The sequence below is a fragment of the Marmota marmota genome, unplaced genomic scaffold (genome assembly GCF_001458135.2).
Source record: "Marmota marmota marmota unplaced genomic scaffold, marMar, whole genome shotgun sequence".
NCBI lineage: Eukaryota > Metazoa > Chordata > Mammalia > Rodentia > Sciuridae > Marmota > Marmota marmota.
In genome coordinates, this window is record NW_025999998.1 from 12,251,086 (window position 1) to 12,275,747 (window position 24,662).

Consider the following 24,662-nt stretch of genomic DNA (forward strand, 5'->3'; position numbering starts at 1 on the left):
CTTTTACCAGATGGTCCCCCCGGGTTGGTGCAAGCGCTCCCCGGAGGGAGCACGAACTGAAACTCGCTTTGTGCCTGCAGCCCTGCAGCTTGCTGGTGCCTTGGACCTGCCCGCTGGGTCCTGTGCCTTTGAAGAGGGCACTTGTGCCTTTGACTCGGTGTTTGCATTTCTGCCATGGATTTTAAATGAGGAAGGTAAGGGGGCTCCATGGAGAGGCGCCCCGAGGTAAACTTTCTAATTTGTTAGTTGGCTTCTATTCCTTACCCCCACATGGATAATGTCATCTTGGAGTTAAATCCCCTCTGGAGCAAAAGTGTGAGTCACGGATCCTCCTTCCAACCCTCAGCTGTATTGCAAGGGATGGCCAAGAAAGAGATAAGGCAGGTTTTCTTTGTTTACCTGGCCTGTGGCTAGGAGCTCTGAGAATATGCACCTCCCACCAGCACTCCTTAACAAGGGAAAGGAGGGCGGGGGCATTGCTAATGATTGCCACCTGCCAGCTGTGTGCCCCCTTCAGGCCATCCTTTTTTTTCTGGTCTTCAATGAACACATTTGTGAGCTGGGAAATTTGGATGGGACTTCTTGTCCAGCTTTGCAGAATGGCCCGATACTTGGACTGGAGACATTTAGCTCAGTAGGAGAGCATTTGCCTAGCATGCTCAAGGCCTTGGGTTCCATCCCTGCACTGTTTTAAAAAAAGAAAGGGGTTGGGGGAGCAAACAACAAAAGCCAGAATGGTCCTGAACTTCTGTGATGGGACCCCAGTGCTGAGACTTTTGTCCTCTGGCTCCTGTATATGATTCAGCACTAGACAAAAGAGGAAATTTCACCACAGAATATTTGAGGTCATTCAATTGGAGGGTATTGGTCTCACTACTCCACATTGTTTGTGTTGCAGTAACAAAGTCTAAATGTGGGGAATTCAGATGTGTCTTCCTATCTTCATTTATATAGGAAAAAATCAATTAGTGCCCAGTACTCAATAGCAGGCACCAAGTGTCCCTCCTTCTTTCTCTTCTTTGTCACTTATATCACCATCATGTAGAAACCTAACACCCTTAACCATTTGGGCTGGAAAACAATCTCCTATCATGGAGACAGCACCATAAATGAAACCAGCTCACCCCACCTCCCAAATCAGTTGTCATCATACAATGTGACTCCCTGGAGATGGGTGGAGCCCGGAACCCTGATGAGAAGGCCTAAACTGTCACCACAGCTCAATCCCCAGACTTCTTTTGACGGGCTTGCTTACATGAACTTCTCTGGGCCTCACAGGTAGGTGATGCTAGCATCATTTTTGCAGAGGTGGGGACCTGAGTCTTCAAATATTCAATTGGCTGGTCTGTGTCACATAGTGTCACAAAGCGGCCAACTCTGAGTTGTCTGATCATGAGAAGAAATAGGAAGAAACCAATTCAGTAGTAATCTTTATCCCCAACACTTGACACATCTTGACTATTACAGTTTACTGGAGGATATTTGGAAAAGGGCAATTTTTGATCTATTATCACAGGGATTCTACCTTGCCAAAGGCTTTAGGAAAGAATCTCACCACCCAACCCTTTTTCTGTTCTGGTTACTGTGAAGCATTTTGAAAGATGGCCTTACATGTATCATGGGACTGGTTTGGGGGAGCATTATTCTTTAGCACAAGGCTTCTTGAACTTCACGTGCAACAGAATGACCTGGTGGGCATATTAAGACAGCTTGCTGACCCCCTCCCTGAGTTTCTGATTCAGTGGGTCTGGAGTGGGACCTGAAAATTTGTGACAAGTTCCAGGTTTTGTTGCTGCTCCTCTGGGGACCACACTTGGAGAACTTCAGACTTCCATGATGTTTGTTCTCCCCCATCCCCTCTTTCTCACACACACATCCATACACACACATCCATGCTGTTTGCCCTAAGTAGGTCTAGAAACAAGGTGCAGGAATGACTTTGAGACCCCCAAGGGTGATCTTAAATCTTGCGTCCTAGGCTCCTCCCTTGCCTCACTCTGGTGTGACCCTGAAGAAAGGAAATCAGTATCACTCCTGAAACCAGAGCCTGAGTTCCTGAGCCCCCACCCCCAGCCTCTACCAGGATAGGAACCCTCCCAGTCTGCCTCTGGGTCAGTGGGCATGCCACAACCTGCTGAGCTCAAGTCCCTCCCAGGCCCACAGGAAGTGCTCTGCTGAGCTGGCACCTCTGCACCAGGGTGGCAGTTATACTGTTCCCCTTCAGGGAAAACAGAAAGATGCTTATAGAAAAAGATGATTACAGTTTAATAGTATAATGAAGGCACTGTGGCTTCCCCCCGCCTGCCCCCTGGCTCAGGACTGGGACAACTGACTGGCTAGAGGAAGTACATTCACTCTCCTCCAACCAGTCCAGGGTGGAGCAGGCAGGTTAGGTTTCAGTCGTTACAGATTTAGTGTTTCAGAGATCCTAACGGTCCACTGTGGGCTCTGGATCAGTGAGGTAAATATGTGCCAGGTGCTGTGGTTGCCTACTGAGAAGCCATCACGAAGAATTTCCCTTATAAACCCATTTCTAGGTTGTTCAATTAAAAAGAATAAAATTGTCCCAGGCTGAAGTTTGGCTAGCTGTTCACAAACTTCTTTGCAAATTTACTTCATCTTGCTGCAGAAACCCTTTGAAACAGGTTCCACTCACCTCTGTGTGCTGGATCCACCAAAAAATGTTATGAGTTTCAGAGATTTTTGCCCACTAACACTTGGAACATAAATGGTACTTCTGTATGCCCTTGGTCAGTAGGTTAATTTACAGCGGGGAAAGCAATGCTAAAGCCCAGTGAAGGTAGTTAAGTCTAAATACAAGTCTACAGTTTAGAATCTCATCGCAGAAGGGTCATGTCTAGGGGTAGTTGGAATCATCTTGGCTCACACTATCTCTTCTATTGCTGGAAATTGTATCTGACGTCCTTTAGTTTATCTAGACTATTAGGTTTCTAAACATCTCTGATTATATTCCAATGTCCACGAGTTCATGTCACTTTGAAATATGCTTCATCTCCAATGGATACAGAATAGGTAAGTTTTGACCATGCAACGTGTTGGCTTGGGTTGCATACCATCGTGGAGTTTCCCCCAGGGAAAGGTGGCAATACTAGGTCAGGTGATTGGGCACTGCTGCCCAGTATTGTCTACTTTCTGGTTTTGCCAATGTTTGTTCCATTTTCTTGATTTACCCCTATGCTTTTTGTAGAATTTTTTAAAATTTCCTAACTTGTCAAGGGAAGTGAAATTATGTTATACTCAAATTTGAACTTGCTTCTAAATCTTAGGTTTGAATTAAACCCAGGAAATAAGGGATTTATTTTATCCTACAAAAAATCTTCTTTATTTGTTCATTTATCTTTAATAAAAATTATCCTTATTCATCCACAGTTCAGAAAATGTTGGAACTCCTTTAGAGCAATGGTCCTCAGCAAAAATTGAGACTGTTCATTCCATTTTCCTCATGCCAGCAGTGGGGAAGAAGCCCTTTGGCTGAGGATTCTTGGAGACCATACAATTGGCCTCACAATTCTCATTAGTCATTGAGTGGATTTTGGCTTCACTCTTATTTTTGGACATTGTGGCTTCCCACCTTTAACCTCCGAGAAAGCAAGGAATAGGAAAAACTGAAGCAAGGAGGGAGATAAAACCAAATCCAGGCCTGAGACTGGGACTCGGCAGTAGAGCACTCGCTTAGCATGTTTGGGGCCCTGGGTTTGATCCTCAGCACCACATAAAAATAAATAGATAAAATAAAGGTACTGTGTCCAACTACAACTAAAAAATTAATATTAAAAAAAAAATCCAGGTGCTACTCCTTAAGTAGATGTTCTGAACACTAAGCTATGGGTGAAGAAGGGGATGCCAAGATGTATCAGATGAAGGGGAGGTTAAAAAAAGAAACCCAAAACACAGTTTTTAAAATCTGTTCTAATTACTTATGCATGACAGTAGAATGCATTTTGACATATCATACATAAATGGAGTATAACTTCTTATTCTTCTGGTTGTAGAGTTACACAGGTCATGTAATCATATATGCATATAGGGTAATAATGTCCGATTCATTCCACATCACATTCTTCCCACTCCTTCCCCTCCCTTCACTCCCCTCTCTCTAATCCAAAGTACCTCTATTCTTCCCTAGCGCCTCACCCTTTGTTGTGAATTAGAATCCACATATCAGAGAAAACATTTGGCCTTTGGTTCTTTGGGATTGGCTTATTTCACTTAGCACGATCATCTCCAGCTCCATCCATTTACTAGCAAATGCCATAATTTCATTCTTCTTTAAGTCCGAGTAATATTCCCTGTATATATACCACATTATCTTTATCCATTCATCTGTTGAAGGTCACCTAAGTTCATTCTATAGCTTAGCTATTGTGAATTGAGCTGCTTTAAACATTGATATGGCTACATCCCTGTAGTATGCTGATTTTAAGTCATTTGGGTATAAACCAAGGAGTGGGATAACTGGGTCAAATGGTGGTTCCATTTCAAAAGTTTCCTGAGGAATCTCTATACTGTTTTCCATACTGGTTGCACCAGTTTGCGCCCCACCAGTAATGTATGAGTGTACCTTTTCCCCCACATTCTTGCCAATGTTTTATTGTTGCTCAAAGCACTTTTTATACAGAAGACCTACCTTGTTTTTCTTCTATAGAGGTCAAGGTTTGAGAAATTGCCTAACACAAGAAATATCTGGATGATTCTTTTATCTTAGAATAAGTGATAGTATCTGAGGCTGGAAAGTAGTCATGGTTTGTCCTAACCAAGGGACAGGGCTGGGGGTCATGGTAAAGTGCACCTGAATCACCCTGTAAATACACGTGTGTGTCTCTTTCTGATGCCCTCTTCCTTTGCCCAAACTTGTTCCTTCTCTTCTAAGGACACTCTTGGCCATCAGAGTTTCAGTTCTGCACTCAGTCATGTGCCAGTTATTATTAACAGTGATGAATCCTCCCTGAGATTTCTTGAAGCCCAGCTGGAGTCAAAAGCCTGGCCAGGAGCCCAAGGGACCTTCCCGGGAGAGGACAGCCATTCCCCTCCTTCCTGCCAATGACAGCTCTTTTCCTGACTTTGGAAGGCTGCTTCAGCATCCCACATCACCAAGTTCTTAAGGCAATTCCTGTCCCCCATAAGGTTGCCTGCTCCTGCATTCCCTCTGCTGACTGTTCTCTTGAAGGTCTCCAAGCAGAAAAGTACCTCCCGTGTGTAGAGGCTGGAAGCCAACACAAGTCTGGAATGTTCCTTGGGTGCCTCCCGGAAAGATGGCCCCAGAAATCCGGCCAGATTATTCCTAGAGCATCACGTGCCAATCCCTGGTGCTGCCTTGATATTACTGCTGTCAGGTTGAGTGTGGTTATTGTGTGCTGGGCCTGAGAGTGGCCTTGGCTCTGCCTAGGAGCCTCAGTCCTAGAACTGGGCTTTGGAGATCATCCCGTACAAGCTGCTTGTTTTATGGAGGAGTCCACTAGGGGCCAGATGGGCTGCAGTCATAGTCACAGACCAAGTCAGTATCATCCCAGGGGCAGGGCCTTGTCTCCCTGGCTCTCCATCTGTTCTTTTTTCTGCATTGCTATAACAGCTCAGGTCTCCACGGGGTCCTGGACTCTGGAGATCCAATGTGTTGGAAGCTACATCGGAGGTTAATTATATTGCCAGATGTGTACAAGAACATGGATCCCCAAAATGCAGTGCTTGTGCCTAACAAACCCATAAAATACTACATTTTATGCCTCGCCAGGTAACATCTATTCACTCTTTGAGTTGCATAGGGATCCTGCCTACCTGCAATAGAAAAGAGCCTGATACATAGTATGTACTCAAATCTTTGCTGACTAAATGACTTTATTGAATAAATGAATCTAGTATCCAATCATGAAAGTATCCTATGCATTTTCTTCTGTGTTCTTGGTTCATCTGCCCTTTCAAAGGTAGCTTCTTAGCATGAGGAACAGCTCAAGCCTAGAGGTAAACACCAACTCTGAGCTGGGCACCTTGGATTAGAATCCAGACTCTGTACTTTCAAGGAGTGTGACCTTGGGCAAGTCATTTAACCACTCTGTATCTCAATTTCCTCTACTACAAAAGGAGATGATGACAGTGCCTATCTCATAAGATTGTTGTAAGCCTTGCGTGTATTAATACATTTAACGCATCAAGAAAGGATCTCTCTTCCCCTCTGCTCTCAGGCAGGTCCCTATCCCTTGGCCTCCCTGTCAGTCAGTCTGAGTTCTGGAACCCTCTTTTCTGACCCTCCACTTGGAACTTCAGTGTCTGGATTAGCAACATCCCCTTCTGCCCTGACTGACTCCACTGGATGGAGGCTCAGTATGGTCAATCACTTCCTATCAAGGCCAACACCCAGTCTGAGTTCCTCCCTACTCAGATTACAGCTGCTGACTAGGAAGTTGCTATCCAGATCCTGGCCTGATCCCCAAAAAGATGTCCGAGAACTTAGGATATTTTCCTTCTTAATAACTGCAGAAGTCAGCCAAGATCCCAGTATGTCCAGAGGAAAATGTGATATATTTTTTTTTGTCATTGGACCTTATGCTTTCATTTATCTTCAATTCTTAGCCTATAATTAACAAATATTTTGTGACTTGCATTTGGCATATAATATTCACAAAAAGCAATGGTTCTTAAAATAGCAGAATCTCTTTTCTTAGGTCACCCTAGGAGCAGCCCCATTTCTTTCTCTTATTAAACAACATTTGATTTTCAAAAATTTGAGTGAAACCCAGTTATGCTAATAGAAACTTGGCCATCTCAATAAGTAGGACTAGCAGATATGTGAACATGTCTTGTGCATTCTGGCTGATTGACCCTGGTTTTCACATCTGCCAAATATCTTAACACTCTTCCTCACTTTGTCTTATGCTTGTCTTAATCATATAAATGCATTCATGTATTCAGGTCTAGGTTCTCACACAATGATCTTTCTATCTGGAAGTAGGTAGTGCTAAACACTGAAGAATAGGTTGCTCATGATAAGCAAAGATGCTTAGGAGCAAGAATAAATCAGAAATTTCTATTGTGAATGATTCCCTAAGATCTAGGCAATGTTTCTCAACATGGTTAGATATCACCTAAAAGTTTCTTTAAAAGTAGTCATGATCAGATCCTACACCAAGAGATTCTGATCTATTTGGCTAGAAATAGGACCAGATTTAGCATTGTGAAGAAAAAACAACAACAACCATACACTAACAAATAAGCTCCCTAGGTGACTGTAGGTGTCCATGGTTGAGGACTATGCATTAGAATGCCTTCCAGCACCCCTGCACCTCCAGACAAGAAAGAAGAAATACCATCTTGTTAAGAATTCTTTGATGATTGTCAGTGTCCTGAGGTCCTTCATGATGTTCTTCAAATCGTATTTCTGCTCCTCCCTCCCCGTCATCTCTAATGTGCTGTTTACTCAACACACCCTTTACTTTCTGGCCTCTTACTCTGATTGCACTCTTCTCTGTACCTATATTATTCCACTTTTTAATTCTTCTTCCCCACTCTGACCTATTTTAAATGTTGCTGTGGTTTGTGGGGTTTAAGTTTTCTTTCTGTCCCCCCAAGGGTCTTAGTCCCCAGAATGGACGTTTGAGGAAGTGGAGTCTTATGAGAGGTCCTTAGGTCATTAGAAACGTGCCCTTGAAAGGGACTGTGGGAACTTGCCCAGGTTTTCTCTCATTCTACTCCAGTTTAAGATGTAACCATTTTGCTTTTACATTTGTTCTCAACATGATATGCCATCCTCACCAGAGGCCGAATGAATAGGGCTACACAGTCTTAAACTTGATAAATAAACCTTTTTTCTTTATAAAATTGGTTGTCTTGAGCATTTCACTGTAGTAATGTGAAACGGACTAATACATGCTTTAAGGTCCAGTTCTTTCTTAAAGCATTCCATGATTGTCCCAGATAAAATAAATATCTCCTTTTCCTCCCTTCCCATGGCTCTCCTCATTTTTCACCCCGTAAATATTCTTATTTGTGTCTTTTAATTGGAGTCTCCACTCCATTACCTCTTCGAGTGTTACTTCTTTGAGAACAGAGATCACATCCTCCCAACAGTACCTGACAAAGAGAATATAGTATCAACAAACTTTGTGAATTTAATTAATCTCTAAGGCTCTTATATAAATTAATCGAAAAATAAAACTAAAAAATGCTTGAATTTTTTCCATGTGGTGGAAGAGATTGTGTTTAATAGTCCTTCATGCCATAATACTTCAAAGACTTCAGAGGCTTATGTTATAATGTCCAGATATAGCAGCAAAGCAGTATTTCAGTTTGCCTCATTAATACCTGGTCTGCCTCATCTGTGCCAAGCCAAGGAACAAATAGCTCTTAGAGTATTCACCCATCAGGGCGGCCTGAATGCCTCGATCCTCTGCCATCACAAATAATCACAGTATAACCTTGAGAGCAATCCTGCTGGTCTGAAAAGTGTTTTTTGGCAAAAGGTTATTAGACTTTGAACTAGTCATTGAAAACTGGTGTTTCTAAGGAACTTGTGGATGAGGCATCAACAGTACCCATCTTGATGGGGAAAAGCAGGTAAGAATATTTATTGTAGAAAGAAGTTCTTATATAGGGATGTGCCCCATGGGAGAGTCAGAGGATCAGATTGCCATTCAGTAAGATCTGCCAGAATATTTGCTTTCTGTGCTTTGTAAGAAATTTATGTGTATTTTAGGGTATTCTGAGGCTAAGAAGATAATAAAACAAGTAGTATTATATCATAACTTCATAGCATCATACTTTTTATAGAAAAGGTAGCTGAAGAATATCTATTCTATCCACAAGCCTTGGAGTGTCTACCACCCATCAGGCACAACATCAGTAGTCTGAGAATGTACTCCATAGAGTACAGGGAGTACATAGCCGGTCCCCGCCCTTGGTGGCAGCCATAGACCAGTATCTATAAAGATGGAAAGTAAAATGAGTTGTGTACTAGTCAAGGATTTTCTTTGCAAGCAGCATCAGTTGTTTAAATTAAGTGCAAAAGGAATTTATTGAAAGGATATTCGTTAGCTCTTAACATAAATTAGAAGTCTAGAGAGCTATATCTGATCAGGAATAAACAAATGGGAAGTATAGGCAGGTCTTTCTGTAAGAACTATTTGTGTGATTTTGCCAATGGACATTGGTTACCCCACTGCTGGACCTGCCTGTTCATTCAGTAGCTGCAAGGTGGCTCAATTTGAGGGAGTTGAACTCGGCAATAGGGATGCTAATTAGAGAACTATCTAGAGGTCTGAGAGATGAGAGCCTGAATCAGGGCAGGGATGTCAGATATGAAAGGGAAAGAATAAGTACAATGCCACAGAGGGGATTAAATTGGCAGACCTTGACTGATTGAGTAGAAGTGATGAGCTAGAGGGAGAGGGACTCCCAAATTTCTATGTTAGGCAGCTGTTTGATTGGTGGTACCAAGATTTGGAACAATTTCAAGAGACACACCATGTTTAGGGGACAAAAAGATATATGTTCTGACCTACCTAGGAAACACATAAATGGAAGTTTCCAGTAAGTCTTTGCAATAAGAAGCTGAAGGTCAGGTACAGGCTGGGGGGACTATGATTGTGCAAACCTTCAACATCGGTAGTGGTTAGAATCTGAGCAGAGGTGATATCGCCAGAGGAGAATGTAGGAAGTGACAACAGCAGAAGGTAAGAAGGGAGATTTAGAGGAGAAGTCAAGATTAGGCAGGAGCAAGGTGTACATCTGTGGGTGAATGGAGGAAGAATATGTGGTACCAAACAGAGTTTTATTCGGGCATAAAGAAAACTGAAATGATGTCATTTGCAGGAAAATGGATGAAATTTGAGAACATTATGTGAAGCAAAAATAAGCCAAATTCAGAAGATCAAGGGTCATATGTTTTCTCTCATAAGTGGGAGCTATAGAAGAAAATGGAAAAGAAAGGCATATGTGGGATAGAAGAATCTCATGAAAATCAAAGGAAGATCCGTAGAGCAGAGGAAAGGGACCAAGGGGAGTGGAGGAAGGGAGGGAAAAGGAAAATACTGGGGAATGATATTGACCAAATTATATTCTTAAATAGTGTGCATGTACAAACACGTAACAACAAATCCCACCATTATGTACATCTATGATGCACCAATAAAAAATACGAGGAAAAAAAAGATTAGGCATAGGAAGGGATGGGGATATGAAAGAACAGAAGGAACCTGCACATATGAGGGAATTAGGAAGGTGAAAGGTCATAGGAGCCAAAGGAGTCAGGAGTTTTAATAGTAGGACATGATCATCAGAGTCCAGTGCAGCAGAGATAGTGGGCACAGTACAACTTTGCCGGGTATTGACAATGAAGAGACTGTTAGTGTTGGAATGAGGGCAGTTTTTTAGTTTCAGTCGGATGATGAGGGCAGAACCAGAATGTCTTGATTAGATCAATGATTGGGAAATGCAGATGGTAGGTAGAGATTTCTCAGCAAATCAGTTTGGATGCATGGAGAGAGATTCAGCCATACCTACAAAGAAACTTGAGATGAAGTTTTTGTTTCTGTTTTATTTTACGAAGGAGTTACTTGAGCTTTTTATAGAGTAAGGGGAAGGGACCAGCAAAGAAGGGAGATTCACAAGAGGGGGGCTCCCTCACTGGTTCTGGGTTAGACCCAGATTCCACTTGGGCAGTTCAGAAGCTTTGAATACATATGAATTGCTTTGGCTCATATAACCCAAGAGCCCTCTGCTGAGTGGCTTCTGGGCACTGGAATGTTAACATCAAAATATGTGAAATTTGACGGGTGTGGTGGCGCACACCTATAATCCCAGCGCTCAGGAGCCTGAGGCAGGAGGATCACAAGTTCAAAGCCAGCCTCAGCAAAAGCGAGGCACTAAGCAACTCAGTGAGAGCCTATCTCTAAATAAAGTACAAAATAGGGCTGGGGATGTGGCTCAGTGGTTGAGTGCCCCTGAGTTCAATCCCTGCTACCTGCCCCCCCCAAAAAAAATGTGTGAAATTTTATTTCTATTATAAATGCAGAGGGGTTAGGAGATTTGGATGAATCTGTGGTGATTATAATTATAATGAGAACCTGCTCAATAAAAACAAAAATAAAACTTTGATAAGACGCAAGAGTGTGTCTTAGGTCTAAGAAAACTTGAGTGACATAACCTATTCTATTTCTGCCAGAAGAGCTATGAGTAAGAAGGGCAAAGAGAACCCTAAAGAGATAGTTGCATAATAGCTAGGGTGTGTGATCTATAGATGGCTTTTCAGAGTGCCTGCCAAACACATGTATTGTCATTATCTCTGACCTTCACAAAAATCCTGAAGGTTATTATTGCCAGAATTTAATAATAAGGAAGTATGACACAGAGTGATTAAAATAACATCTCAAGGCATTGCAGAGAGTGTAAGAGTGGGGAATAGCAACCCAAGCTTTCCGGCTCCAAAGACTTGAGTTTCATTTGGCCCTGGTCTGCCCCCACCAGAGAGTAAGACAGTTTCTTTGCTCTTCCAGAGGTTAGCTCCAAAGGGGACAGACGAGGGGGTTTACGGTGAGAGAGAGGGAGGAGCCTCTGCCCAACATTGATGTTCCAACTTTCCAACTCTTCCCTTCAATCCTCAGCTACCATAGTGCACCTCCCATGCAGTAGTAAGCCTTAGAGAAGACGTCAAACAGAGGCAGGAAAATGTAATTTTTACTTATTTTTTCCTTAACAGAAAAAGATTAGAGTTTGCTCTTGGAATCATTTGAATGATTCTCTTCTCAGTCTTCAGCATAATCTTGGAAGAGAACTTAGGGAAAATTTACAGCTTGACCTAAAATACTTTGGCAGTCTTAAGGAATACTCCTAAATTTCAAATTCATCTAGTCCTACTGTGAAAGAATTAAAAGTGTACCCAGATAAATGTGTTTTTGCAAGCTGGCTATCCTACCAGACAAGAATTTTGGTACTTCTTCATCTTATTACTCTCAACAAAATGGCAGTGTTGCCATACAACAATGTGATATATAACTTAGCTGGATGCTTAGAGAAATTTCCATTCCTTATTTGAAAAACTTTTGCCTCACTGCCAAGGAGAGCTGAAGTGTTATTTGGGGCTATGCTTATAATGAAGATGACTTTAATATGCTTCTGCTTCCCGGAGAGGCTGCTTCCTCCCTCCTTTGCTTACCAATATTTTATGATGAAGACCATTTACTCTGAAACTGTAACTAGGAATTTTTCCGTTTTAAGCTTCTACAGATTTCTTTTATTTCTGTGGCTTTGTTGAAGATGGATATAAGGGCAGGGTGTTGGAGAATTTTCTTCTGAAGTGTGTTTTGATCCTGCATTAGGCAGTTTTAAAGTATAAAGTTTGTGGAAAGAAATCCTTTGGTTTTCCATTATAAATCCTGAAAATTGGGAAGAAGTATCTGAAATCACACCTCTGTTTCTGAAAACTTTTTCCTTTTTTCAAAAATCCTGATGAGGAAAATGTGAATTAAACTTCAGAGTTTTTCCTCATGAATCAACACTGAAGATTAGTGCACTTTGGAACTTACATTTGATTAATAGAAAAAAAAAACCTGAAAAAACCTAATATGTCCTAGGCTATATACATCAACCAATATATATTTTTATCTTTGTTGTCACTATAAAGTACTTGAAGTGCCCATACATGGATCTGAACCGAATATTGTGTAATATAAGAGAAAGGATGTTGGAGATACATCTAAAGATGCATTGTATTGCATTTTTAGTCCTGGGCTTGGGAACTAGGACTTATTTACTTTACATACATATGCTTTAAAGATTGGTGAATCCTTCGGGTGCAGTGGCTCCCATGTAATCTTAGTGACTCAAGAAGCTAAGGCAGGAGGATTGCAAGTTCAAGACCTCAGCAACTTAGTGAGGCCCTAAGCAATTTAGCAAGACCCTGTCTTTAAATAAATAAATAAATAAATAAGGGCTTGGGATGTAGCTCAGTGGTAAAGCACCCTTGAGTTCAAGCCTCAATGCCAAAAAGGAAAAAAAAAAATGCTGAATCTAAAAAAAAAGTTTTACTAGCTATGGGGCTGGGTTTTTGAACCATTCCATTTAAAAAACAGATCAATAATTACTGATGATGTCTTAATTTCTGTCATGTTCAAGCTTGATCCAAATGACCCTCTTGCCTGTCAAGAATGCTATTAAGCAACTTTTGAGAGAGAATGAGGATGACCTATTTGTGTAACAACTGAAAGGAGACAGCTCAATTGCTAAGAAAAGTTTTTCCGTCCCTTAGAATAGCCCTTCAGCCATTTGTCTCTACCATCACAGCTACTCACAATAAAAACTGCTGAGCGATGAAAAGCGTGCAAAATGGCTTATATTTTTAATCAACCCCTTTCATTTGTCGTTTTTGGGTTTCAGGAAGTCATTCATTCTTTTGTGAGCATATTCCTGTCATAAAGCAAGTTTGGACACATTTATGAGCCATCTCTTGCTGAGCCTAATATTAGCCTGGTAGTCTAAGAATTCTTAGAAAATTAATGGGTCTTAGAAAAATAGATAGTATTCACCATCATTCTGTCATAATGTGCAGTGAATCGGAGTCATGCACAAAAGACACTGGATTGGAGACTCAAATGATTTAAAAACTTTTCCTTGTTTGACAAAGGAGCAAGCCTGGAGAGTGAGCAGCAGGGATTCGGTGTTTCAATCTTCTTTTAGTCTCCATCACCAGCCACCAAGTGTGTTGTGGAATGACTTTCCATCAAGACACCCTCAGCTGGGAGTTGAGGGCGATGCCTGGCATATTATATTATATTTTTTTTATCTTTAGATATCATTTCAGAGTTGCTAAACAAACTCAAAGACCAATGCGGTGTTTGCAAGCATTTCCTGAGCACTGAGTGGGCATGTTGCTATTAAACCTGATGATCCAGTAGGAAAATGAATAATGATGATTATTTCATCAAACATTTATTAGGCAATTATTACATACCAAACATCTTGGTAGGTGCTTTATATGCATCAAGTCACTGAGTTCTTATAATAATCCAGTAAGGAAGATGCTCTACATGTAAAAAAAAAAATGAGGTTAGAGTTTTTTTAAACATTCCCAAAGTCAAGGAGCAAGAAATTGAGGGAGCCTGATTTTTAACTTAGGTTTGTCTCCAAAGACTAAGAGCAAAACCATTTTGCTATGTTGCCTCTCTGTTCCCATTGTCTTTTGACATGGGCTATCAAAGGATCTTTGTGATAGAAATAATAATAATAGTTAAAACAAAAGCTAGCCTTTGTGGAGTGATTAATAGCTAATTCTTATCTACATATTGGTCTACGAATTTTGTCTTAACTAATTTGAACTTTTCAACAGCCCCATGAACTGGGTCCTATTTTAATCACCATTGCAGGGCTGTGAGGAGTGAGGCATACAGACACTGGCAGGTCACAGAGATCCTAGGTAGCAGAGCTATATTCCATAACAGGATTTCTAGTTCCAGTCTGTATTCTGTGAGGGAAATAAGCAATTGTGATATTTGCCTTTTCCCTGCACTTTGATGCAAGAAACTTTCCTACTTGAGTTACCATGTGAGTGACTAAGAAAGCCATGTGAAAGCATTACCTCTTCTAAATTCTTCCATAACAGGGGCCTCGCCAGCAAATAAATTCTAATTTTGAGGAAATTTTAAGTCATTCTTTTCCTTTAGAAATGGCACAGAGCCCTGAGACAACAGAAGAATTTTCTGCCTGGTTCCAAGTTAAAGAGATTAATTTGAAAACTCCTGTGAGAGTCTTTCACTCAAAGGATCCCCACGACTGCCCGGCATTCTCTGGACAAAGTCCAGGAGAACTTGGTTCTTGATAATCTTGATGGTCTTGTTTTGAAAATGAGTCAAGTATCCTTATACAAAAAAAAAATGTGTAAAATGTAATATTTGCCTGCTTGAGTTATGGAAAAAGGCATTTGAACTTAAATGGGTAGGGTTGTAAGCAGGAAACACAGGACAAGTCTAAGGGCAACAAAAGTCCTTTGACCATGGAATAAAGACAAAGGGTCAGATTAGTTTGTCTTCCTGTCCTTTCATTTGAAACTGGGAATGATTTTTGATACATGGGCTATGAACTTGTTTCAACTCAGTGAGAAAGATACTCTTCATGGATGAAGAAACAGGGGCTTAGGGAATCTGTTTTAACATTTCCAAAGTTCATTCCATGGGATGTGGACATGTATTTTAGAACATAATAGGATAATAAAGGCTAGGCTCTAGTATTCAAGATGAAAACCTTTAGCTTTTTTTTTTTTTTTATTTTCATTTAACATTTGTCTACCTGAGCTAGGAAATGGGGGTAACAGGAGTGGAAAACAAAGGTATTTGTCCTCAAGGAGTTGCCATCCTGGTAGAAGAAATAAGATAGAAAAACAAGAACTGTAAGTTAATACATTGAGATTAGCACCATGACAAGGAATATGTAGAAGGTCCTGGGAGTTCTGAGGTTAATGAGAACTGGCGAGCGTGGGGACAGTTGGTAAAAGGAGGCCTCTTGGTGGTCCTTGAACTGCGATGAGATGTAACTAGGAAAACAACTCTTAGGATGCCTCAAGGATCAGCAGCAGCATGAGCCAAGGCAGGAGTGAGGCCAGGGATCTAGTCTAGAAAGAGCAAAAATTCTCTTTTGGCAGGTGCATGTGTATGAAAGAAAGTATGTAAAATGATTTTTTTTTAATGCTGAGATTTGAAACCAGGGCCTTTAGGCAAGCTCTGTACAACTAAGCTACCTTCCCAGCCCTAAAGTATAGGAATAAAATTGTCATTTGTTACTTTACCTCAGGCCACATCTGTACACATGGATAATTCATGTCAGCTGACACTGAGGACGCACACCATATAGGTCCTCTACAATATATAGTTATCAAGAGCCTGACAGACTGTGCTGACCAGATGAGTGTTGAATTCTTTAATGACTAGCTGCTTTTGTGGAACTGTAATAATATAGTAGGAAAAGTAATTTGTCAATCAGATCCTCAACCATCCTATAATAATGATTATTACCTGCCACATTTCATACACCATATCCATATTATCTCCAAACCTCAAAACCTTTTACAATCTTATGTGACTATCTCCATTTTGAAGATGCAGCCACTGAGACCCAGAGAGGTTATTTAACCTTCCCCAGGTTACACAGCCAGAGTGTTGATCAGATCCTAGTGCCTGTCTTCTCTGAAGTCAGTGCCTGTTCCACTGTCTTGCTGTTGGCGGCGTGGTCTCAGTTTCATGCTGAAGGAGCTTCCAAAGAAACACAAGATTTCATTTCTGGCCTCAAGGAATGAATAGGATTCTAAACTCTCATATTTTGACTGTTTTGATGGCCTTTCCTTCCAAACCAGCCTCTTCACATTCTTCCCTTTGCCAGGAGCCGTTCATCCATCACAAGCATCTCTCCCAAACTCCTGGAGGCCACGACTCTCATTGTGTGCCCAGCACCTGACCTCTTGGTGGCAGGCATTTAGTTCATAACAGCTTATTGAACGAAACTTGTCTTCCTCCCTCCCTTCGTGTTCAGGTCACATGGCAAGAGACAGAAACCACACCTGTGTATGTGTCTTCTGGTCTCTCTCCATTTTCTTGTAAAGCCACCTGGGGACTCCACCCAAATACTTTATCTAATCCTAATCATCTCCCATAGGCTCCACTTCTAAACACTATAGCTGGTTTGGGCTTCCACCCTCTTAATGCCTCATGATGGAGACTGAAATTCAATACATGATTCATGGATGTCAAATATCCAAACCTTTAGCATTTAATGCCTTTACAAAACTGATATCATGCCCCACTGTTTGAAGCCAGTTTCAATAAAATAGAGCTGGAGAGAAAGCTTTGACCACTTATGGGTTCTATTTGGTTTCTTCTTCTTCTTTCTTTTTTTGTACTGGGGATTGAACCCCGGGAGTGCTTAACCACCGAGCCACATCCCCCAGCCCTTTTTAATATTTTATTTAGAGACAGGGTCTCGCTGAGTTGCTTAGCGCCTCACAGTTGCTGAGGATGGCTTTGAACTTGCGATTCTCCTGTCTCAGCCTCTCAAACCACTGGAATTATAAGCATGTGCCACTGTGCCCAGAGGTTTCTTCCTTTTTCCTCCACGACAGTATGATGGCTGATCGCTCCATTAAGTAACAAGGCTGAGATCAAGGGTATGTCTTTGTGAAACCACATCCTAATATCTGATTCCTGAGATCCATGACATGGAGCTCAGTGCATGCTTGATTCATGATATGAACAGGTAAGGGTATGCAGCAGGCCATGTCATAGGTGCCCATGGAACCCTCTTACTCCCAAACTGTCACATGGTAGTCTCATAGTTCAAGTCTCAGCTGAAATGTCACCTCGCTCCCTGAGCCCCCTATCCAGGTTTGGCCTCCCTCATCACCTGACTTTAATTATCTCTATAGCACAGTAGCTTTGTAATATATTTCTGGTTGAATTATTTCTTTATTGTTTACCGATTCTATTCAAAGGACCTATTCACTTGTGTTACCACAGATTCTCTCATGCCCAACTCAGTGTCTAGCACCTGCAACACACTCAACGAATGTTTGACAAATGGATGAATAAATCACATTCATTATAGGAATGCAGCCTTAGAAATCTACAAAGGCCAACATGTTTCCAGGACTTATTAAATGAAAGAATACCAGAGGAGGTGGGCCATCCTGGAAGCATTCTGCATAAGTGACATGTTTCCCTCAAGTGTGTATCTAGGCAGAAGTGGTAGGCAGAAAAGATGAATTTTTCAGTGACACTTTAGTCCTGCTATTATTGTGCCACCAACTCCCATCCATCTGCTGGTTTGAATGAGTGTTCCCTTGGAGATTTATTTCCAAGAAAGAGGATCATATTTTCTTCTTTAGACAAATCTTGAAAGCAATTCTTGAAGCAAAGCAAAGGTATACAACAAGTAGGAACTCAATTCTAAGATACCGCTCAGCCATGAATAAGGGGTGTGTGTGTGTGAAGGGTAAATCTTTAGCTAGTTAGAGTGATTTTTCAAAAACCTGGCTAGACTCTTCTTGTCCAGGTTGTTTATGATTTACTCATGCAGTTATCTTGATTCTCTTCTCTTCCCCTAAGACAAGCCAAACTAACAACAGAAAGCCATCATGGAAAATGTTCTCCCTTATCATCATAAAGTCTTCTTTTAGGATCCTGAGCACACAGAACTCAGTGTGAAGCTCTTGAAACACTTTGAAAAGAAATTGCTAAATAATGAATGTGTGTGTCTGGCCACATTTCTCATGCGTCTTTGTAAAAAATGTCCATGAATTGATGCATTTCTATACCTTTCTCTCTATGAAGGTATTCAGTAGTCAGTACCATAACTGAGGTATTAGCCCTATGTTGCCCAGGTCCACTTAAATAGAACCGCAATGATTAATGGGGCCCCGAATGCTCCACGTGTGAGAGCTTGGTCCAGCTCTCAGTCACCCTGTGAGGTGGGCAACATTCCTTCTGTTCACTGGTGGGGAAACCAAAGTCTCTAAGTAGTTAAATGACATGCCTGGTGTCACACAGCTAGAAGTGGCAGGCCAAGGAAGGCTTGTCTCAATATCTGTCCTGCCTCATCACTCCCAGAGCACCGCCATTATTTTTGAATCTCTTTAAGCAGTTGCCAATCTGCGAAAGGACAAAATTACAATGATTTTAAGTTCTTAATTGATTTTATTTGCAATTCTAGAATCAGATAATGCTTCACTCCATAAAATAGAAAAAGTGTTCCCATGGGCTGAGCAGAAGAGATTTGTTTTATAGACAGACAAAAAAGTAGAAGCAAAAAAACCAAAAGTAGAACTGACATTTCAAAGTTACTTACTTGTGGGGAGAGGGGGTATAGCTCCGTGGTAAAGTGCTTGCCTAGCATGCATGAGGCCCTGTTTCTATCCCTTGCACTGAAAAAGCAAAACAAAGTTACTTACCTTGCACAGTAGGAACAGAGAGTAGAACAATAGAAAAATAAGTGACTGGTTAACTTCAGAATACATTTTGGTAAGAATTAAATCAGAGGGATCTTGATCATCAGGCCTACTGAAACTAGATAAGAGTGGCAAGTCTGGTTGTCTGCCTGTCCTTATAGAAACGAAGGCCAGATGACAACTTTTCCATTTGGTGACATGGAACGTAGCATGAGTGACTCCATTTTGACTCTTTGTGTGGTCTGTTGGGACTCAGTGCTAGAGCCTAATCCAAAACAATGGTCTATTGTACTTTTCATTTAATAGCTCTTTCATTTTCTTGGCCTTATTTAAGAACATATCTTTTTTTCTTCCTATCAAGCTATGATTCTAGAAGTCAGCATCTATATCTCTCTTCCTTTTCTTAATCCCCTGTAAGCCTTAGAAAATTGCCCTGATCATGATAAACCAGATCCAGCTACAGTAAACAAGTGAGTCACTAGCCTTGGGTGCAAACTTTAATACAGTATCAAAAATCTTAGTAATCAAGATGAATATTATTTTAACGCACTAATTTAAAAACTCAAAATTAATGCAAAAATTAGATGATGCATAAAATATAAAAATTTTAAATGAAGACAGATTCCAACCCTACCCTTGACCTCCCTTGCCTTGCCCTCATCCTGACACTATAAGAAGCACTTAAAATCAGTGGAATGAGTGAACTTAAAATTAGTGTTTGGCTCTTGTGAGCTAAATGTATGGTTAACAATCCAGTGGAATGTTCCCATCCAGGACTCATTGATGAATCAAATGAACTAAAGCCTTAGGCTTTTCTTGCTATCAGTCTGTCCAAAGGGATGTTGATTCAGCTGGAATATCACACCACAGTGGAGCCTCTAAGAACCACGAGAGCCCAGCTTCCCTACCAGCCTGAGCAGCAGTCTACCCAAGGGGAGTAGTTTTCTTAGCAGAAGTTTAACTCTAAATAAAAAACTGCTCTGGGTTGTCTAAGATTCTGAAGTTTCTGCAATTACTTTCTTATTTTGTTATTTTTTCCCTTTCCTTCTTTTCACCCCAAGAAATCAGAGTACAGCTGTCCCTTGGAATCCATAAGGGATTAGCTCCAGGTCCCCTGAGGATACCAAAATCCAGAAATGCTCAAATCCCTTATATAATATGACATAGTATTTGCATGTAACCTACGCAACATCCTCCCATATGCTTTAATCATATCAAGATTATTTATGATAACACAATGTAGATGATTTGTAAATAGTGGTTTCACTGTACTGTTTAACAAAAAATGAAAAAAAGAAAGTTTGTACGAGTTCAGTACAGTCACAATTATTTTAGTAAATTTTTGATTTGTAGTTGATTGAATCTGCAGATGTAAAACCCATGGATATGGAAGGGTTGTTTGGGATATGGCTATTTGGGAAGGAGAGAACTGAGTTATATTTAGAAATATACATGTGTATTTCTCTTTAAAGCAATCCATGCCTGCCCACCATTACTCCTTCACCAGGAACAAGTGCACAATAGGAGTTCAATAAATTTTTTCTGCAATTACTTTCTTATTTTGTTATTTTTTCCCTTTCCTTATTATTATTAGTTGAAGGATTATAAGAGATGGATGGTAGGGAAAAGGCCATAGTATAATTTGAGCATATGAAATTTATATCCAAAGTCACCACTATAATTTATAGATAGCAAAGAGCCTTGTTTTATAGCCAAACAAAAAGATCAGCACATCTAATTTGTTTTCACTTAAGTTGAGCCTGTTTTTCCATGCTGTTTCCATTGTTTGTACATGGAACCCTCAAGACTTAGCCAAATGGGAGAATCTTAAGTGTAATCTGTAAGTGGGTGGTAGTTATTGTTGTTCATGATATCATGAAATAAAACAAAACTCCAGGTACAATTATTAAGCAGCTTCTCCTCTCAGCAAACAGGCTGAACTTTGGAACAAATAACCACTTCTGGGGAACTTGAGTTTCTCTCCAAAGACCTGTTTCCTCAAGGTCATCAGAATTAAAATGGAGAAAACAAGCGCCAAGTTCACAAGCTGTCAGAACAACTAGAAACAGCAATCCAGGGCAAAGAGGAGCCCTGGGTGCTGAACCATCTAAGGAAGGGGTGGGAGAGTCTTTCTGCTTCCCTGTAGGTGTGGCCAGCTCAACCACAGTGTTGGGGCTCTGGGCCTAGACCCCTGAAAAGAGGGAGCAATTTCTATCAGAATAATCTTGTCTCCTGTTTGTTATAATGTACCTAGACATGTACAATCTCGTAAAACCTAATGGTTTTCAGCAAGACCAGATCATAGATCATTCATTCATTCATTCATTCATTCAATAAATATCCTCTGAGGACCCTCCCATGTCAGGTGCTGGGGATTCATCAGCTAACAGAACCATCATCCAGTTCACATGGAGCATGCATTCTGGTGGCAGGCAGCTTAAAATAAGTGACTAAACAAGAAACATTTTTTAAAAAATCATTTTATTGTTGATCTTTATTTTTTATGTGGTGGTGGGGATTGAACCCAGGGCCTCATGCATGTAGGCAAGTGCTTTACCACTGAGCTGTATCCCTAACATTTTGTTGTGGTATTAATTTAATGAAGAGACAAAGGACAGGGTAAGGGTAGCTGATTGTTTCTGGTGGTCAGGAAAGGAAACTTTAGGGAGGAAACAGTTGACCAGGGGCCTGAAAGAGAGGCAGTAAGTGAGGCAGGTGATGTGTCTGAGGACCAGAAAGGAGGGCAGTATAGCTGCATCTGAGGGAGGGAGGGGATGAGGGAGAATGAGGGCAGATCACATAAGTGCCTGGGGGCCAGATCACGTTGGTCTAGCACAAACCATAGGAAGGACAACTTCCAACATTGTTCAGAGAGAGATGGAAAGCCTCTGCAGGACATTGAGCAAGAAGTTACCTTATGTGATTCTTGTTTTGTAAAGATCACTCAGACTTCTAGGTGAAGAAAAGATAGTGTGGGAACCCAAAAGACAGGTAGAACTCTGTCTGAAGGGCTTTTGTTTGGTGGAGAATTTTGTCAAAAAAATAAATAAATAAATAAATTTTAAATATATATATATTTATATATATGTATACATATGTATATTCAGTTTAGGTACACTGAATAAAATGAGAGAGCATGGTAAGAAGTGTTTATGGTCAGGAGAGCTTCTCTGGAGAGGTGACATTGAACTGAGAACAGAATGAGGAAGAGGAGTCAATTATGCATGAGGAGAGAAGGTGGGAGTAGATAGATGCACTGTCAACAGAGACCCTAAAGACAGGAGGAGTAACTTGTGATGGGGGACAGCAAGAAGGCCACTGTGGTCAGAGCACAGGTAGTTAAGGGGAGAGTTTGAGAAGTAGGCAAGACTTGGCATCAGCAAAACATTTGGGTTATGATGAGGAGTTTGCATTTTAATGTAGCTGAAATGGGGATCCATTGGAGGGATTTAAATATGAATTCTATTTGAAAGTATCACCCCAGCCTCTTTGTGGAGAAAAATTAAGGAATGGAGAAGGAAGCAAATAAACAGTCTTAAGTCATGTAGTCAAGAGAGGATTGTGATTTAAATCTGGTAGAGGTTGTGGAATCAAAGAAAGCATATCTTTTGGAGGTAAGCCAACAACATTCCTTCATCCTGTGGTTGTGGGAAATAAGGAATATTAAGAATGATTTCTAGGTAATCGGCTGAGCAACTGGATGGATAATGGTGCCACTTGTGGAGAAGCAGAGGAATTGGGGAGGGTCAGTTTGGGAAGGGCAATAATGAGGGTAGGGGATTCAGGAGTTCTGATTAGACTCATTACTTTTGAGGATCTTGTTAGAAATTTAAATAAAAGGCACTTTGATATTAGTGTCTAAAGTAGAGCTCTAGAGGAAAGACAAAGATTTGAGAATTAGCAACATGCAAATAGTATTTGATGCCAACCGCTGGGTGGGATAAGCTTAGAAAATGGTTCAGATAGGGAAAAGAAAGATTGTGTTATGGCTTGGAGATGAGCTGTAACCCCAAAGCTCCTGTGTAAATGCCAGAATATTCAGCGGTAAAATGATTAGATTACTGGAGCGATAATGTAATCAGTTAATCCTAGTTGAATGGATTAATTGGGTGGTAACTGTAGGCAGGTGAGGCATGGCTGGAAGAGGTGGGTCATTGGAGGCATTCCCTGAAAGGATTCATCTTACCTGCAGCACCTTCCTCTTGCTCTCTGCTTCCTGGTTGCTATGAGTGAAGCCACTTCCTTCCACCATGATGTACTGCCTCATCTGGGGCCTAGGGCAATGGAGTAGGCCCACCATCTACTGAATCTCTAAAACCTCGAGCCAAAATAAACTTTTCCTTCTCTAAGTTGTTCTTATTTGCCACAGTCTGGCTGGGCACAAAATAACCAAGCTGCCACACAGCTTTGTAGGTTCAAAACAGGAACTCCTTTATTCTCCACACTCCCGCCAACGCCACGCACTCGGCCTTCTTCCGGGACACACCAAACACCAACCGGAAATCCCTCCTCCGGCACTTCCCCAACCAATGCGAACTCCCCAGGAATCCCCTGGAGAACTCCAAAGTAGCAGGCTGAGGCGGACAGCAGGGGTCTAATATACAATTGAATGCACAGCTTAACATAACCATCATCATCTCAATGGCTTGCTGGTCACCTCTCAACCACTCCATTCTGGCAAAAATGCCATGCGTCATCCCTACTCGGCTGTGGCCCTCAACACTAGTTTGGTCACAGCAACAAAACGCTAACACAAAGGGTGTAGGACCAAGGTAGGACTGAGAAGGAGTGGCCAGGTAAGTAGAGGCCAGTCAAGAAAGAGGGACACCTTAGAAGCAAAAGACAAGTGTTTCTATGTGAAAGGATTCAACCATGTTGAAAGCAGCTGAGAAGTAAGATAAGGACAAATACAATCCATTGGATTTAGCAACATGAGGACTTTTGGTATCATGGCAGAAGCAGTTTGAGTGAAATAGGGAATAGTAATTTTGAGCAGTTTCCCTCTGGCTGAGGGAGCTAAGTTTTATGACCCCTCCATGAAGTCATTTGTGAACTTTATTCCTCTGGAACACAGAGAAATAGACCTGTCTGTGCATGGTAGGACAGCTGAAAGTGGTTGCTCTCCCTGGCATAGCGTTAATCAAAGTTTTTGATTCTTTTTGCTGTGTTGAGAGCAAAATGAAGGGTCTGATTTCTTCACTTGTGCCCAAGTGAAGAAGTGTTGAGAATCATGGAATGGACAGATGACCGTAGCAATCACATGTACAATCCTTCTGCTGTATGGAATGAAGGAACGAAAGCCTGGAAAACTAGGAATTTTTTTCATACTGGAGTTTGAACCCAGGACCTCACTCATGCTAGGCTAGTACTCTACTTATGAGCTACCCCCTCTGCCACTGGAAAAGTAGAATTATAGAGGTAGGCTAGAATCCGGGAATCTTAACTGCATCATACTTAGGCTGTATGATCCATATAACTCTTCTGCTCACCTCAGAACATACAAAAATGATTAAGATTGGAAGGGTGGTTCCTAGGTGGCTTAAAGTAAGGCAGTCTACCTCCCAAAGAAATTCTGATCTGAGTCTATCTATGACACTGAGTTAACCCCATTGCTTAGGTAACTAGGACAGTTTAGAAGGTGCGATTGATGAAGAAGTTTTGAAAAACAGCTGTAAATGACTGTGTAGACAAAAATGGCCTTCTTTCACTTCAGATGAATAATTATCCCATGAAT

General features: G+C 41.2%; 1 protein-coding gene across 1 annotated transcript in view; it reads left to right on the forward strand.

Moving 5' to 3' along the window:
• Positions 1-24,662, forward strand: part of Mamdc2 (MAM domain containing 2) — a 153,875-nt gene that overhangs the window by 869 nt on the left and 128,344 nt on the right. The window contains exon 2 of the mRNA XM_015492912.2: positions 81-194. Within this exon, the coding sequence (XP_015348398.1) occupies positions 81-194 (114 nt within the window). The remainder of the gene's footprint in view (positions 1-80; positions 195-24,662) is intronic.